The following is an 18,636-nucleotide window of genomic DNA, read 5'->3' as shown; positions in this document are numbered from 1 at the left end:
TTTCAACACAGGTGTCTCACTTCCTCAGTCATCCAGAGTGCTTTCAGCACCCAAAGGTTTATCTTCCAATGGAATCAGGCATTGAAGTCACTGTTCCCTAGAAGTCTACAGTTTAAAATAGGACAGTCAGAGCTTGAAAGGGAACAAAAAAATACAAGGAAATGACCTGATTTCCCCAGAATCAACAGCCAGGCTAAGAATAGACTCCTGAACTCCTCAACACCAGCTTAGTCAACCTATTGTCAAATAGAAACACATTTGTTTTTCTAAGTGTTCAGAATTCCATTGCTGTGGAGTATGCTCCTTATATGGGTGGTTGTGTGAGTACAGACACAAGTACAACATCCTCGTATGCACAAACACAGGTATTCTGCAGGCACACTTCCAAAGACACTTCACTGGCCCACCTGTCATGATCTGCTTGAAAAACCTGCTTGGAAAATCTGTCCTTCACTTTGTGAGGTATTTTTGTTGGTGGTGGTGGTTTTTGTTTTGTTTTTTTAAAGTAGAACTTGGTTACTTCCCCGTGAGTCACACAGTCCAGTGTGTGTCTTTACTTGACAAGTTAACTGTTAAGTGGAATTAAGCAGCACAATGTTCTTTGCTTGCCTGTTTGCAGGCAACCTGGAGTGGAGAACACTATCTCCTCCCTTGCTGGCAGTCGAGGAGGGAATGCCAAGGCAGCTGCGTTGCTCTGGGCTTTTATACCTGAGCTATTTTTAGCTGTTATCAGTGCAGGGCCAATCAGCACCCAACGCCCGCAAGAAACACTGCTCCCGTCCAAACTTCATTCTCTGCTGTCTCAGCGGGAGGAGCCAAATGACTGAGGATTTGCTGCTCCAAACTTCTGCTGTGCATTATACAGGCTCTTACCACATGGCAAAGTGCTAGGACATCCAAGTTCATGAAGAGTTAGGACCATGAAGAATTTATTGATTCAACAGATAAGCAACCTGCCTCTATTTAGTGAAAATAAGTAAATTTAAAGCGCCTCATAAAGTCCAGCAAAGTGTGCAATCCTGCAGTATGACTTCTATATATAAACAATCCGTGCTGGTTTTCATAGAATCAACCAGGCTGGAAGAGACCTCCAAGATCAGCCAGGCCAACCTAGCACCCAGCCCTAGCCAGTCAACTAGACCATGGCACTAAGTGCCTCAGCCAGGCTTTTCTTGAACACCTCCAGGGACAGTGCCTCCACCACCTCCCTGGGCAGCCCATTCCAATGCCAATCACTCTCTGACAACAACTTCCTCCTAACATCCAGCTTAGACTTCCCCCAGCACAACTTGAGACTGTGTCCCCTTGTTCTGTTGCTGGTTGCCTGTGAGGCCACCCCCCACCTGGCTACAACCTCCCTTCAGGCAGTTGTAGACAGCAATGAGGTCCGCCTTGAGCCTCCTCTTCTCCAGGCTAAACACTCCCAGCTCCCTCAGCCTCTCCTCAGAGGGTTTGTGTTCCAGGCCCCTCACCAGCTTTGTCACCCTTCTCTGGACACGTTCCAGCACCTCAACATCTCTCTTGAATTGAGGGGCCCAGAACTGGACACAGTACTCAAGTTGTAGCCTGACCAGTGCTGAGCACAGGGGAAGAATAACCTCCCTCGTCCTACTGGCCACACTGTTCCTGATCCAGGTCAGGATGTCACTTGCTCTCCTGGGCACACTGCTGCCTCATCTTCAGTCTACTCTCTACCAGTACCCCCAAGTCCCTTTCTTCAGTCTCATGATCATTTTTTAAAGATTATGAGAAGCCTAAAAAACAACTCACCTTGGTAAGCATGCCAAGACTTTTCCCTTTCTGATCCTCATTTTTATAAACATAAAAGCAGGAAAATACTGCTTTTCTCCTGGAAGATGTGTTCTCAAGTTTTACTTCATTAACACCTGCAGACTGCTTTAAAGTAACTGCATGGAGGCCGCAACAGAAAATCAATTAACCTGTGAATTAAGCCCTTTGCTTTGAACACAACTTTACTGTACTGAAATCAGACTTGTGCACTAATCAATTTGCTTGTCATCCATTCCTCATTATATCATTATAACTTCATGAATGTCACTGATGTCTTATAACATTATCAGAGATGTACCAACAGTAAAAAGTCATCAAGAATTGCATCATTAATTGACAAGAAAAGGATCACCCAGAGGTCTAAATGTAAAAATCACACCTACAGATAACAAATCAATGACTCATTTTAGAGTGACATGCTCTCTCCTGGTTTTTTTTTCTCCTCCTAGAAGGCAGTCTCATACAGGGTTATAACATTTACCACTAGGCAGTTGTAAGCACTTTTTAAATTGCCACCAATCCAGAAAAACATTCAGGTGTTCCTTTTCAGCCACAATCACTGTGTGCAAGAAAACAGTTCCTCTAGGAAGATAAAACATAGTCCTAATGGGCCAATAAATACAGTTGCAGAGCAGTGGAAAATATCCCTACAATACAGGATCTCATGGCTCAAAGAAACAAAGGAGATTTTTCTCTTCACCATTACCAACTGAAGCTGTGTTTGAACTGGTACTTACAAATTCAAGCTGAGTACATTTAGTCGGATTTTCTCTTTTACTATGGTGTCTAAAATAAAAAGTAACTTCAAAGCAAATAGAGTTGAAAGAAAAAATACATGAGAGTTGCTCTTAAGAAAAAGATGAAGACTGACTGAAGCTAAAGAAAGTCTCAGACTTGGAAAGGTGCTAAGATGTGATTTGATCTGACTAAATTAAGACTGTCCAGTGAACAGAATAACTGTTCAACTTTGCAGTATTTATTCATTGCTGCACTTCAGCTGTAGCTGAATGTGAACACAAAGAAAAAGATATATTAGACAGCCTGAAAAACAATACATATATACAAAACAACAACACCACAACACCACCTCCAAAACAAACCAAATCACACCACACTACTAAAACTCAGTCCAAACAGACAAAACAGCCTGAAGTTTCTTTACAGATACCCATTGTCAGAATTAGCTTCTAGTCTAAGCTAGTAATCCAGGCTTTGCATTTAAGCTGTCTCTGGTGGCATTCAGTTTAAGTCACTTTAGGTGACCACATCATTGTATGTAGTGAAAGTTTATGGCTTGATTCAATTGGATAAACCTAGATATCCAACAGCATTGGAAATGCCCAAAGATAGATGATGAAATGGGAAACCCATGGCCTTTTGCAGAGGCAGCTGGAGGCTAGGAGGGAAACCTTAAGGTATCTAAAAAAGCACTGGATGCCTACGGTTAGAAAACTGAACTCTTCTTGAGTTAGAAAAGGACTCTTCTTGATACAATTAATGGAGTCTACAGAACAACTAATCTCACCCTACAGCTGTTGTCTACACTTGGCCATAGAAATTAACACCCTACTGCACAATTTCAGGTATCTTTTTGCTGCAAAAGGAGCCTAGGCACCCTGCAGAGCTGTAGTTAATAGCTTACAGACACACCTTAATATGGGGTGAGCCAAATCCAACTCTTGATATCTAAAAAAAAACCAAAAAGCAGAGCAGAAAAGCAACATTTCCTTATGGGGATCCCAAACTGATGTACATATATCATTATCCATTGCTCTGCAAAAATTATCTGTTACTTTTTGTTTGTAAAACACCAAGTCTCAGAAGAGCTGCTCTTTAGGTACTTTTGCAATAAATAAGATTAATACAAATCACTCTATATTGGATGGAAACAATTTAATAGCTGACAGTACTGCTACATACAGAGATTTTGAGGGACAGCAAATAAATAATCAGTCCACAAATCCCAACACTTTTCCTCTCTTAAAAATGTAGGAGCAGAGATGCTGCAAAACAAGAGAAGAATGGAAGCTAACAGTCTTGTTTTCAGAACATCAAAGAGGATGTCACCAAAAGGAAAATATAAGGAAGATAAACAAGTAAATAAATTCTAGCTTAATTTTCTCTCAGTATGACCTACATATTTACATTGTGTTTGCTATTGCTGCAGTCAGTGTGCAGTAAAAATTTCCTACACAATATGGGTATTTTGAAGCTGTTGCTATGCTACTGTGCCATACTCAACTACAATCACAGCAAGACCCAAGAGCTGAAGGTGGCACGGGAGTGTCAGCTGAAAATTGATTCACAGACCTCTACGGAGACACAAAAGGTGCACAAGCAAGGCACAGAGGCTGCAGAGGTCAGAAGCAAGACATGTTACCCTTTGTATCCAAAACATTAAGCAAAACCATCTGCTCTGCTGCTAAGGCAGACATTCTGTTCATGACTGATAGTTGGGGAACTGGACGTTACCTGTAACAAAACTGCCATTTGCTAATCTTTTCACACACAGAGTAATTCAGATAAGCATAAATCACACTATGAAGAGACCCACAACACAGTTTTCCTCCACAGAACTAAGGGTTACAAACCCAGTAGGTTTGTATGTTGAAACTTAAGAGATTTCCAGTCTCCTGTGCATGGTAGGGTGGGTGTAGGAGGCAGCCATAAAGCCATGTTGTGTTTGCACAGTCTGGTGGAGAGATCATCACAGGTTTATCTCTATTTTCTGAGTTAGCAGAGCAAAAGCAGTGGTGATAACCATAACATGCTCCACATCATACTCATATCAGAGCACTTCTCAAATTCTTACTGTTTCCAGTGAAGGGTGAGGTCTAATCACATCAGTTGGAGAAACCTAATGCTCTCAAAGTCAACCATTGGCAGGCACAAACCATGCACATGCTAGTTTGAAACTAGCTAGAATGTTCTGGTGAGAAGAACTAGATTACAGGCTGTGAAAGGGAAACAATGGTGATGTCTACTTCCCCCATAGGCTTGCTGAGAGATACAAGATCAAGAATCCAAACATAGATAGGGAACTTCTGCTGGGGAGCTTGAAGCTGCATTGTTTTCCTCTCTCTAGCCTCTCTGACATCTCTCTGATTAATCCACTTTGCTTCCTAACCCCCTGGCTGAACCTCCATTCTTCCTTGAGACTGGGGTAAGGTTGAGAGGGGTAGGGGGAAGGTGAAGGGGCAGTTGAGAGCCCCTCCTGGGGACTCAGGTTTCTGGGAGGGCTGTTGTGTTTCTGTATTACCTATTACCTTGTCTATTTCTGTCTATAACTGTATATACTGTAAATATCTGCTTGTATATTCTGCTAAGCTGTAAATATAAGATGCATTCAAATTTCCAGAGCTGGGTGAGTCTAGTCTGGGTGACTTCCAAAGTGGGGGGGGGGGGGGGGTGTGGCAGCAGGTAACACCCAAACCATCACAATGAAGTAGCACTTCATTACAGCTGCTTGTAAACAGGCAAGACACAAATGGCTGAGACCATTACAGGAATATTTATTGGGAAAATAGAAGGGCTGGAGGATGAATTTTACCATCCTAAACAAAATGGATCTTTTTTTTGCTCAAGTTGCCCATTTAACAATATTTTTAAAGGTGGATTAGGAAACATTAAACTCTTTTCTAAGCTTATTCATAAGACCAAAATAGTATTTGCATACTTTCATTAGATTTATTATATAAAAAAGGTTAAAGTGTCATAAAAAGCCAAGTTACTATGAGAGTTACACCTGCTGCCAGCTGGCTCATTTTACTACCTGTAGATTCAGTGGAGAAGATATGCTTTAACACCAGCCTTAGGTGCTGTATTGCAGTCAATTAAGAGACTATGCATCTGGCATTGCTAAAAGGTATCTGGACACTTAGTTGTGCTGGCAAATCAATTATGGAATTGCTTCATTTGGTAAAAAAACTTTAAGATCATCAAGTCCAATCATTATCTAACTCTACCAAGTCTGATGCTAAACCATGTCCCCTAGCACTCCTTCTCTGCATTTTCAAAACACCTCCAGAGATGGGCATTGAACCACCTCCCTAGGAAGCTTCTTCCAGTGGTTGAGAAGCCTTTCAGCAAAGAAGGTTCTTCTAATCTCCAATCTAAATCTCCCTTGATGCAACCTGAGGCCATTTCTTCTCATCCTATTGCTTGTAGGCAGGAGAAAAGACCAACCCCCTTCCAGGGAATTGTAGAGAGCTATGAAGTCTATCACCCCATTATTGCAAGTGCAGCTGTTTTACTATGTAGAGTATGCACACAGTAAGAAATCAGTGGCAGAAAACTTGAGAGCCTGATATTCATGTTGATCCTTTCATCTGCCCCTGCAGAACTTCCTGCAGAAAGCTACAAAGGTTCATCCAGAACAGCTACACTTTTACTTTTCATCTTCAACTAAATGCTCAGTTCTGCTTAGCAAAGCAGAAGCATAACCACTACTTTAAGAATGAGCATCCATGGGGTTATGTTATGATTTCACAGTATCACAGTATCACCAAGGTTGGAAGAGACCTCATAGATCATCAAGTCCAACCCTTTACCACAGAGCTCAAGGCTAGACCATGGCACCGAGTGCCACGTCCAAAGTAGCATATAAGCTGCTGTATTGCCTCAATAAAGGGTACTGTACTACATGCACCTAACTTGGCTCTGTTCTTTTCAATTAAGGCAGGCTAAAAGTTAGCCATGTGCTGAAACTTCATTCTAAACTGTTCATACACATTTTTAAACATAACTAGGTTGGAAGAGACCTCCAAGATCATCAACAGATCAGTATCAACAGATACTGAAGTGCCTGTAAAGCAACTGAAAAGCCAACTCAATGGGAAAGAGCATGCCTTCTGCAGTGGACACAAGCAATTAATACCACTGTCCTTGTTAAGAATGTGGTCTGTCATTCATCTCAACTGCACGAGTCAGTGGAGAGCTAGCACAGGATTGTGCCATGAAGTTAGAGACCTCAGACCTTCTTGGCTTGGAAAGAAGGGAATGGGAAGCATCTTGCAAGAAAGGAAAGAAGTGTTCTTTCTTTCCTAGTTACTCCCTTAAAGAAATTTTACTTGAGAATGCAATAAGCCCTAAGGAAACAGGTAAAACTTTTAAGTTCTGGTGTACAGAGAAGTTAAAAGCAGTATCTTTCTTAAACATAGAGACTGGTATCCAGTTAAAGGGCAGGAGATCACAGTATCACAGTATCACAGTATCACCAAGGTTGGAAGAGACCTCACAGATCATCAAGTCCAACCCTTTACCACAGTGCCCAAGACTAGACCATGGCACCAAGTGCCACATCCAACCTTGCCTTGAACTGCCCCAGGGACGGCGACTCCACCACCTCCCCGGGCAGCCCATTCCAGTGTCCAATGACTCTCTCAGTGAAGAACTTTCTCCTCACCTCCAGCCTAAATTTCCCCTGGCGCAGCCTGAGGCTGTGTCCTCTCGTTCTGGTGCTGGCCACCTGAGAGAAGAGAGCAACCTCCCCCTGGCCACAACCACCCTTCAGGTAGTTGTAGACAGCAATAAGGTCACCCCTGAGCCTCCTCTTCTCCAGGAGATAATGGGCAGAAATTGAGAAACACTGAATTCTACTTCAATGAATTTTTATCTTGAGGGTAGGACACTGGAACGGTTGTACAGAGATGTTGTGGACTGTTCAGCTTTGGAAATACTCAAAATTTGACTAAGCATGGCCCTGAGCAACCTGCTTTAGGTAATCCTTCTTTGAGTAAGGGTTTGGACTAGACAATCTCCAGAGTCTCCTTCCAGCATCCATAACTCTGTTACCTCAGTGCAGTGATCCAACACACATCTTCAGGATGCTAAAGCACTGTATTAAATTAGGGTATTGTTTGCATAGCTCAATGTAAAGTATTACCTTCCTTCTTTTGGAAACTGTGCTCCTATGACACAAATGTGTGCAGAGAGAGTATAATTTGTAGCCAGTCTTAGATCATTAGTAAACCAGAAGGGCAATAACTCCAAAACAGAGGGGGTATTCTTCAAGTAAAATCTCAAATTGCAAGAAAACAAAAAGTTAGACTTTCCAAGGAAATCCAACCTTCAGAACCAACACACTACTAAACAGAGAAATACAGCATGAGTGGAAAGGTTGGACCTCTGAGCAACAGCTACAATTAGACCAAGTTCTCCTATGCACTCAGTGACATAGCCTGCATGTCCTATTTCTGTTCAAATGTCAAAGGCTTTTGTTTGAAGAGACTGCACCATTATTGAAAGAGCTCTGACAAGTCTGGACATGCTGGATTCACACAAACATCTCCACGTTGCTATATTCTGCTATTAAAGGTAGAGGGAATTCCTTGGTGAAAGCCGAATATTTTTACTTTATGGCCCACCCTAAAATGGTCTACTGATGATGACAGTTATCAAGCACTGATAATCAGTGAAAGATGAGTAAATGGGATTTAAACACTTCCTTGGTGTCTAATAGTACAGAATATACTACAGAAAAGATTATCCAGCAACTATAGCCCTAGCAGAACAGCACTTAAAATATTCTGATTAAGTTAAATTGCTGTTCAAGCAGGGCATTGCAACTAAGCCAGCTGGACTGTAAGTTAGGCACCAGTTCATCGTCTCACTTTCTCTGGGTGTCAGCTAGCAGCGACCTCTGTCTGACACTTGTTTCCACCAACTCACAAAGATTTGTTAGTGCTACAAAGGAAGTTGCAAGTAAATAGTGTCCGAATTGACATTGCCACTGTTGTCCCTCAGCAAAAGGTCCTGCTGGCACTTGTAATGTCCCCAGAAAAGAACAAATCCAGAAGATCAGCCTAATTTCAGAGCAACGCTGGCCTCAGGTGGACTAGAGACCATAGGAGAGAGGAACCATGCAAGTAACAAACGGTGACATGAATGAGAGATTCATTTCCTCTGTGCAAAAAGTGATAGCCCTCAGGTATTTCACAATTCTTGTTATGCATTACTCTATGACCTTCCATTTTATAGATGGAATTCTGCTATCTACATAGTTAAAGAGAGTGAAGCTGAATCTGCCCTCCTGGGAGTTAGTGTTTTATTACCTTGATACCAGAAAGAAAGAAACATGAAATGTCATCAATTTCTCAAGGAATAAACCACTGTCACAGGAGTTCACCCACACAGAAGTATCCAGAGCCCTGCCCATCAGACCTCCAGCTCCTGCTAGAGGAGCATTATGGCATTAGCCAACTTAGAGACTCATTTCTCATCTTCCAGCCAGATAGGGATGTCTTGGGTCTCAAGGACATCTCAAAGGTACTAGGCACTTGTGTTTTCACAACTGAATAGAGTCCAAAGTTTGTGGTTTTCTCTAGACTAGCTGATAAGCCCCTTTATGGGATACACAGCTACTTGGCACAACAAAAGAGCAAGGAAAAGAACTTCCTTAATCCTTCTCTATGACAGTCCTTTTCAAAATGCCCCTCTTCTCACTTTTCACAAATCCAGATTAACCTCATCAGCTCTGCTTGAATGGGAGCATCTGCCCAAATTTTCTTTGTTTTCTCAGATAGAGAGAAGAAAGTTACATTGAAACACGAGGCAAATGAAAGAATAAGGTATACAAGTGATCTGAAGGTCAAAATGCAACATTCATGTTGCTAACACCATGAAGTTGCTAACAAACAAAACACACTTGGTTGCTGCAATTTTTATCTTATGTATGCAGGACTACAAGCAGAGACAGGAAGTAGGACAAACACCATAGATCTTACTTTGCCCAGCTAACTAACATATTTTTAACAATGACCAGGAGCCAGCCACAGAAACAGGAGGCTTGCAGCTTCAGGGAGTCATAAAGTGGATGAGATACGAGGGTAACAAAAAGGCTGAGTGCTCTCACATTTGGCTTTCACAGCCCACTGCAACAGAAACCAGTAGCAAAAACCTCCTGTGGATTTTTGTGTGCATGGACCCACAACGATTCACAATCAGGGCCTGGAACACAAACCCTATGAGGAGAGGCTGAGGGAGATGGGGGTGTTTAGCCTGGAGAAGAGGAGGCACAGGGGGGACCTCATTGCTGTCTACAACTACCTGAAGAGAGGTTGTAGACAGGTGGGGGTTGGTCTCTTCTGCCAGGCAACCAGCAATAGAACAAGGGGACACAGTCTCAAGTTGTGCCAAGGGAAGTCTAGGCTGGATGTTAGGAGGAAGTTCTCAACAGGGAGAGTGATTGGCATTGGAATGGGCTGCCCAGGGAGGTGGTGGAGTCACTGTCCCTGAAGGTGTTCAAGAAAAGCGTGGATGAGGCACTTGGTTCCATGGCCTAGTTGACTGGCTAGGGCTGGGTGCTAGGTTGGCCTGGATGATCTTGGAGGTCTTTTCCAACCTGATTGATTCTATGAATCCAGCAGATGTTTCCTTTCCTGAAGGAACCACCTTTTTATAAGAGTAGCTGCAGTTACACTGACATTCAGGACAAATGGCTGGAGTTCTATGGTTTGTCATATGCAGAAAAAGAATATGCAACCTGACAGCCATTTCTGGTGTGTTTGGTTGTTTTAAATATAGTAGTTTTTAAAATGTACCTTTATGAAAACATTACAAAAGCAATCATAAAGGACTATCACACAGAGAAGAAAGATGTGAAGGAGGAATAGCATTGACTTTTTATCTACAGGAAGATCTGACATGAAGGAAAAATATTTAAATCGTAACTTTTTTAATGCATTAAAAAAATGTCTAGATGCTGCTTGCCCTTCATGGAAGGATTCTTATTTCTACAAATAAACAGGGAATAACTTTTTAATCAAGTTTGTTTTCCAAGAAATCCAAGATTTATAACGTAAATGAAATGAAGTATTAGGAGAGTCCACCGAGCCACATGATCTCTCCTAGATCATACAAGACAATCAACATCTCACACTAATTAAAGGTTATAGTCTGTCCTGTTTAAATAAACTAACAAATACAGGCACTGCTGAAAATAATTCTCACTGTGTGGTGTAAGAAAATCTCTTATCTTGCATTCAAAGTACTTGGGACACTGAGGAACAGATTCTTGTAATCTTATTTATCTTAAAAAGTGACAAACTTCACAAGACTTCTGTTAAAATAACACAGTATTACACTCATGGTGTATGGTTCTATTCAAGGGAAACAAGAACTTCACAATCTATCTCTTATGTAGTTAAAAGGAGGAATTGTCAAGCCTGTGTTAAGCCTAATAAATACTGAGAATGGTGGAATATGAGATTTTATGAAGTATAGTATTTATTTAAAAACACATATGCTTAGAAATGTTAGTAATACTGTATAAGGTCACAGGAAGTGTGAAAGTCCCCCTCGGTAATTTACCTAACTTGAAATTACTGAAAAACAGGTTAGAATTGCCATAGAAATACACCAACTGATCACAGAAACACATCAATCTAATGTGAGAGTGAAAGAAATAAGAGGAAGACTCATTCAAGGGTATTTGTGCAATTTTCATTGCTATTATTTAAACTATTTCTTTAGTTTTCTTCGTAGCATTAATAACTATCACTTTTGCGCTGTTAGCTACTGGATAGGTGGTGAAATGCAGGGATAGCTGAACCAGCTTAACTAAACCATTTCAAGGAGTAGCAGTCTAGCTGCAGCAGCAGGGAAATTGCACAGAATAAATGAATTGCTGCAACAACCAGAATGCTTTCACCATGCTCCTACTTGTGGTGAAGAAATTCCAGGCACCTCCGCACAGCAGAAATCTCTTTCTGTGCCTTAAGGGATAAGTGAATGGATTTACACCCTGCAGCACACAGGCAGCAGAGCTGGGGACAAAGCAGTGGGCAGTGATGTTTTATGGATTTTGAGGATACATGCATTGATTTGAGGTTTAAAGCTAATGTAATTCCCAGGAGCAGCCAAGCTCTTACCTTTACAAACATGAAAATCTCACAGTCTTCCTGGAAGTCGTCGTTTTCTCCAGAGTTATTGTTCCAGGGAAACTTGTGGGAAGTTGAAGAGTTGTAAGTGCTCTGGCTCCAATGCAACTGGAAATCTGGAGGAAAATGAGTATTTCTCCCAAACATCACGTCCTCTGCTTGCTTGTCTTCCAAATTTATGCTCATCAGATTCATCTCCTGGCCTGGGGGGTCTTCTTTAGCACCATGGTGAGATGAAGGAGATTTATCCTCCACATCAGGCTCATGCTGAGATGAAGAACCATCCTCCACATTAGCCCCATGATGAGAGGTCACAGAAATACCACAGCTGTCTTCTGAGCTCTCTTGACAATTATCCTTTGTCTCTGGGGCAGTGATGAAAGAAAGAGAGGCTGGATCTTCATGGACATGATCATGAAGATGATTCTCTTTGTCTTCCTCAGAGTCTAGAACCACATACATAGTGGTGTTCACATTTTGATAACCATTGGTAAGGACCTGATCTTCCATGACTGCAGGCTGGTGAATTTTGCCTGCCTTCTGGTACCTTAGAAGACTACAAATAAAATGAGATGTTGCCAGACAAACTCTGTTTAGGAGGAAGCAGAGTCTGTGGGATGTTTTCTGAATGCTGTGCTACACATGGCAGACTTCCAACAATCATTTACTGAGAGCTTTAAATCAACAACTGCACTACCACTGAAGTAAAAGATAGGGCTCCCTCACTTTTAACCCCTTTGTTGGTCTGACTGCTGGCAATTTTACCTTAAGAACTGTAATCACTTCTTGGCCTGATACAGCCTGGTAAAGTATGGCCAAAATCAAGCACCTAGCAATATTAGAAAGCTATGGTAAAAAAAATATGTATTCTTTCCTAGGAAATCAAAAATAGTTTTACTGGAAAACTTAAATACATTTTGTGTAAAGAGGCAGAAATGTAGACTTCACCTATTTACTTACATTTTCAACACACAAAAGCTCAGCTTCAAGGAAAAGGGGCAATATTGCCTCAACAATACAAGCAACAGTCTTCAATTGTTCAGTGCTTGCAGCACCATCCACAAAATGATGATCATTTATAAAAAACCTACAAAAGGAAACATATATATATATATATATATATAGTGTAATATCCACAAGAAAAAAGGCATCACATTTGAACTCTTTCCAATTTTGTCACTGGTTCTTATAAGACTGGACAGTTCACTTCTCATTTAGCAACTCTTTCCAATTTTGTCACTGGTTCTTATAAGACTGGACAGTTCACTTCTCATTTAGCAACTTCACCTCTAAACTAGGGCCAAAACTGTAAAAAGTCTGGTGATCTGCTTTAGAATCCAAGAACAGAAAGCACTGAGTGCATTACATTTACTTAGTATATCAATACCTTATAATCACATTTAGATTGTATATTTCCATGCCACATGAAATGGACCCAAGCTGCCAATGTTGGGTTAATACCACTTGACATTAGCCATATGGTTAGCCACTTTGTACAATTTCTGTTCTATAAAGAATGAAGAGACACATAAAACTCCACAGAATCTAAAGTGGATGAATGCTTTCAGCTTTAGCATAAAATGAACAGCCTTCTTAAAGACAGCTTCACATTCCAGAGCATCTGAAATCAACAGAGCTGAAGCTCAAGTATTCAAGATTCAAATCTGAATTGATCAAAGTTACATGATCCTCAGACCTTACTGACTAAAGACTTTTTATCTGTGTTTATGGCATCTAGATTATGAGAACTCTTGAAAGCTAATTATACTTACCTAACCTTTTGGGTTTGAGCCAAAATGAAAAAGAAAGGTGTTTTCCTTTTGATCCATTCTTGTAACTTTCTGAGAAGTAACTGCCACAACCACACTGGATTTCTAAAAGAAACATAAAAGAGAGGATAGAAAGATTGTAATTCCAGTCATCTCCAAATCAAGTGACCAGGGGAACACATAATGGTTCATATGGTAGAGATGCAAGTGCTGCCTCCATGAGATTTATAACTGTAGTTTACTATCACGGTTCTTATATTGCTGCTAAAAATATCAAAAGTAAAGCTATACTTCATCTTGTTACACCTAGATTCTCTCTCTAAGGCTTGTAAATAACCCCAAAAGTGTCAAAATGATTGCCACAACCTGGTTTAATCACTGCTAACAGTGATTAAACATAGCAGGATTTCAATTCTGCATGTGGCACCAGTAATGCATGTAAGTGTCAGACATCAGTGGGATCCCTTAGCTCACAAGCACATTTCTGGCCTAATGCAGCTCAAGGACTTAGAGGATATTTAATCTATATCAAGGCCTAATTTCAGCTACCACTGCTCATAAATTCCTGCCTAGCACCAGTAGTCCATCAGCAAAGAGAATCAGGCACATTTCTCTTCACACTTTCTGTATCAGGCACACTTCATGTGGAAAGAAGAGGTTTTGAATCGTGTGCTGGGCAAGCTGCATTGCAAACTTCTGGCATTCAAGACCAGCTACTAGGCTAATTCTAAGACTGATAATAAAATCATGATCCTGAAGTACCAAGCTCAAGAAACTTGGGAAAACTGAAGACTCAACTCAAAACTCCTCTAACTGCATTTCTTCACATTCTGTAGAAATCTAAATGTCTGTGTACATGTGTCTGTTCAGCTTGTTCTGAGCATGGCCTTGATAAGCAACTCCCACTGATCTTCAACCCCTTCCTATAAAGAGTTCTTGCAGGATTAAATGTGCTGGGATCATAAAAATTCTCTCCTTAGTCACTCTTCGAGCAAATAACTTGACAGAAAAAAAGAGAACACAGACACAATCATGAGCAAAGTCCAGTTGTACGGTATTAAATCAACTGACTGTTTAGATTCTTTTTCCTCCACAAAGAAGACATCAGCAGGATGCAGCAGCACCTGCTGGAGGGTACAAACTATCACAGGCAAAATACAGAATAAGACTGTAACATATGAGTATTCTTTTAAAATAAATAAATATGATTGACAGGGATTTCATTAACCAGACCTGTAAGTTACCTACATTCTCCTTTCCTCTGCCTCCTTCCAAAAATCAAAGACAAGGCTCTTTCAGCACCAAGATTCAGACTTCACTCTTGTAACAGAGTGATAAAGCCCAGGAGTAAACATGGCTGCACTTAAGAATTTAGCCAGATAACAATCAGGTCTATTTCATATTAACCTGCCACAAGTTTACAACTCTTACATTTCATCTTTGGGGAAGACAGAAATAATTTCTGTGTTACAATTCAAGTTATGTGGTAACAAATTACATCAAAACTGAAGCTTTGCAACACATAGTTCATTATCAAAACTATGCTGTGGGCTCAGGGAGAAACATTGTCTATGGTTTACAGACAATTAACAAAGGGAATTGCAATAAAATCATACCCCTGTTTGCACTCCTGAGTGTATTAAATAGATGAAATCAACCTCCAACAACATTTCTTAGATTGTTTCCAGCTTCAGCTTTTAGCTATGCAGTCAGCAGCACCTTGTCTCTCCACAGCTCATTAACTGCAATGCTTTATTCACTGTCAGTCTTGCACTAAACATCAGGAAAAGACCTTTATCCCACACTCAGATCTTTTGGGAAGTCTCCATGCTTTTCTGTTCTGGCTCTGTGCTCCCTACAAGGAGAAACTCAACTTCCTCTATCGAGTTATTCTTACAGCCATTAATACTCTAGGATCTGCACAACAGGAGCAGACTGTGAATAGCAGCACTCTTCAGAAGTATGAGAACCTGCAGCCTCCCACAATTTTTCAGAATGAGACTGATTTAGTAAGACAGAAGGGAAAAGATTGTTCAGTATGTCCCTGTTCTGCTCCAGCCTTTCAGCAGTCACATCTGGACACCCAAGACCATCACTGCAACCAGACTGCTCTGAGGTGCTGCTTTATGAAGGATAAGAAGCTGCATAGGTATAATGACAATTTTATCTGTATTTTACATGTGCCAATGGAGTTTGTTCACCTTCTGAAACGTGCTTCAGCTGATCCTCATATTAACTGTTGATGAGCTAGTTTGAAGCTAGCTAGAATATTTTGGTAAGAAGAACTAGATTACAGGCTGTGAAAACAATGGTGATGTCTACTTCCCTCAAAGGCTTGCTGAGGTGTGTAAGAACAAGAATCAAAACATACACAAGGCACAACTTCTCCTGCCGGGGAGCTCCGAGCTGCATCTCTCTCTCTAACCTCACCCTTCATTTCTCTGACTAATCCACTTTGTTTCCTAACCCCTTGGCTGAACCTCCATTCTTCCTTGGGACTGGGGTAAGCTTGACAGTGGGGGAGGGAAAGTGGAAGCGTGGTTGAAAGCCCCTCCTGGGGACGCAGGTTTCTGGGAGGGCTGTTGTGTTTCTGTATTACCTTTTCCCTTGTCTATTTCTGTCTATAACTGTATAGACTGTAAATATCTGCTTGTCTATTCTGCTAAGCTGTAAATAATAAGCTTCATTCAATTTCCAGAGCTGGCTCAGTCTAGTCTGGGTGATTTCTAAAGTGTGGGGGGGCAGGGAACACCCAAACCATCACAGTTGACATGCAGCAATAGCAGCTTCTGCATTCCAATTAAAATGCAGAAATGAAAAAAAAAAGACACGCAGAAGAAATATTTCAGAAGACAGTGGTTTGGTAAAAGTGTTTGGTCATCAAACCATTTCACACAGGAGTCAGCACCTCCTTGAAAGAGACCTCCAAAAATCCATGTGTTGCTTAGCTAATGCTGACCTGGATTCTGCTGTCTTGAGGGGCTGGGTCATGAAGTCAAGACCCCACTGTAATAACAGTGCTTCATCTGCATCCAGATTTTGTTTTGCTGCTGACACTCCAGAGAAGGCACATTTAAAGACAACCCATCAGTAAATCTGGTATTTCTCCACTGGGTACTAGACAATAAAAAATTATTTTGCACAGGATGTTCAGCTCATGTTACCAGCAGCTTTTACTCATTAAAAATACCAATAGCAGTCATTAACAACAGACATTTGGTAACCTGTTTTACATGCTGCAGGGCCTAAACAATTATTCCTGATATGGATGTTTCAAAGACCTTTATTTGTGGCTTTCCTGTTCCTTTCATAAAACTTTGTTTGGTTTATTCTCCAAGTCCATGGTTGGAAACACCATTACAATACCTGAGAGCCTAAGAAATACTAACTTCTATTTGTCTAGCTGCCCCAAGGGAAATATTTCTTGGTTGCCTTCAAAACCTGGCATAATTTCAACAACCTTGTTTATCTCTGAAAGCAAGCACCCTTAGAAACTCCAGCAACTGAGCTCCAAGTTCGTTTACAGTGGAGGCTTCAGCAACTGAAATGAAGGTAGATACCAAGCTCCTCTGTCCCACCCTGTCATGCAGCCTTAGGGACATCATTCCATAGACAGTCTGAGCAGCAGTGTGGTTAGGAGCCCTAGGTTGCTTATCACTCTATAAAAAACTCATTCTTCAGATCAAATGGATACTAAAAGCTTAGTGTCTATTACAGTTTAACAGCTCTTAGTCACCCAGGCCTTTTACAGTTTTATGAAACATCTTCCTATTTTAATTCATCTCAACTGTACAAAGAGGCATCAAAACACAGTCACAGACGAAGTAAAAAAGTACTCAGCAAAAATGAACCCAGAGATCTCTGTCACACAGATAAAGCTGAGGAAAAAAAACCCCAGTGTTTTGGAAAAATTGCTGATGAGAAGCTCAACACAAGCCAGCAATGTGTACTCACAGTCCAGAAGGCCAAACAAATCCTGGGCTGCAACAAAATCAGTATGGCCAGCAGATTTCCCCCCTCTGCTCTGTTCTTTTAAGACTTCGTCTGTTGGAGTGAGTCCACAGGAGGGCCATGAAGATGATCAGAGGACTGGAGCACCTCTCCCGTGAGGACAAGGTGGGAGCTAAGGTTCTTCAGACTGGGATAGGGAAAGCTCCAGGGAGACCTTATAGCAGCCTTCCAGTATTTGAAGGAGGCCTACAGGGTAGCTGAAGAGGGACTTTTTACACAGGTATGTAGTTATAAGACAAGGTGTAATGGCTTCAAACTAGAAGAAGCTGAATTTAAATTAGACAATAGGAAGAAATTCTTCATCTTGAAGGCAGCGAGGCACTGGAACAGAGAAGTTGTGGGGACTCTAATCCTGGCAGCATTAAAAGCCAGGTTGAATGGAACCTTGAGCCAGCTGGTCTAGTAGGATCTGCCCCTGCCCATGGCAAGGTGTTTGGAACTAAGTAATCTTTAAAGTCCTTTCCAACCCAAACCATGCTATGACTTGTATGAAAAATACAGAAGAATGTTTTTCTTTCAATATTGTTTTAGCTCTAAGTAATGAAAACTCCCTGTGTTTTCTTAACTACTTAAGACAAGTACCTGAACTATTCATATGCAATATCTACTTTCCCTCTGAGTCAAGTAGGGAGCTGCTTCTCCTCCACAACACTGCCATGAGAAGCGTAGTTTCCCACCTAGAAATGAAGAGTTTTACCAAACATAACCAAACACTGAGAATATTTTGAGGTTGCCTATCCTTTCCATTCCCTCATTCACCAAATTCCACTGACACAAACAATTGTCTGCAGTGGTTCTTGAGCAAGTTCAAGAACATTCAAGGCTACCAAAGCAGGAAATCTGTACAGCTCCTGGCAGGATTTAGTGTAGTCTAGTGCTTAGAGCTCACTGCAATCTATGCAGATAAACACAGAGAGAATAAGGTGAAGAGAAGCAAACACTCTTTGCCAAATGCAAGTATACATATAACTCATGTGTTCCTTGTACACTGTGAATGGATCCAAGAGCTCTATTAAATGTGATGGATGTTGGCTAGCACAGTTCAAAGTCCAGAGCCACTGTGGTATGCTGCCTTTATGTGTCAAACTGGACACATTACATTAGGCCAAGCTCATGAAAGAATGAATACTATGAACAGGTTTCAAAGCACAAGGAGAAGGGTAAACAAGATCTTACTCACAGCTTTT

At 41.2% G+C, this 18,636-nt stretch overlaps 1 protein-coding gene across 1 annotated transcript in view; it reads right to left on the bottom strand.

Annotated features, from left to right (window-relative positions):
- Positions 1–12,179, bottom strand: part of CLIC5 (chloride intracellular channel 5) — an 82,239-nt gene extending 70,060 nt beyond the window's left edge. The window contains exon 1 of the mRNA XM_064145774.1: positions 11,661–12,179. Coding sequence (XP_064001844.1) covers positions 11,661–12,179 — 519 coding nt within the window. The remainder of the gene's footprint in view (positions 1–11,660) is intronic.
- Between the last annotated feature and the right edge of the window lie 6,457 nt (positions 12,180–18,636).

This window comes from Pogoniulus pusillus, chromosome 7, assembly GCF_015220805.1.
Source record: "Pogoniulus pusillus isolate bPogPus1 chromosome 7, bPogPus1.pri, whole genome shotgun sequence".
NCBI classification, from domain to species: Eukaryota; Metazoa; Chordata; class Aves; order Piciformes; family Lybiidae; genus Pogoniulus; species Pogoniulus pusillus.
Note: the sequence above shows the minus strand (reverse complement) of the source record. Positions and strands in the feature narration are given on the sequence as shown.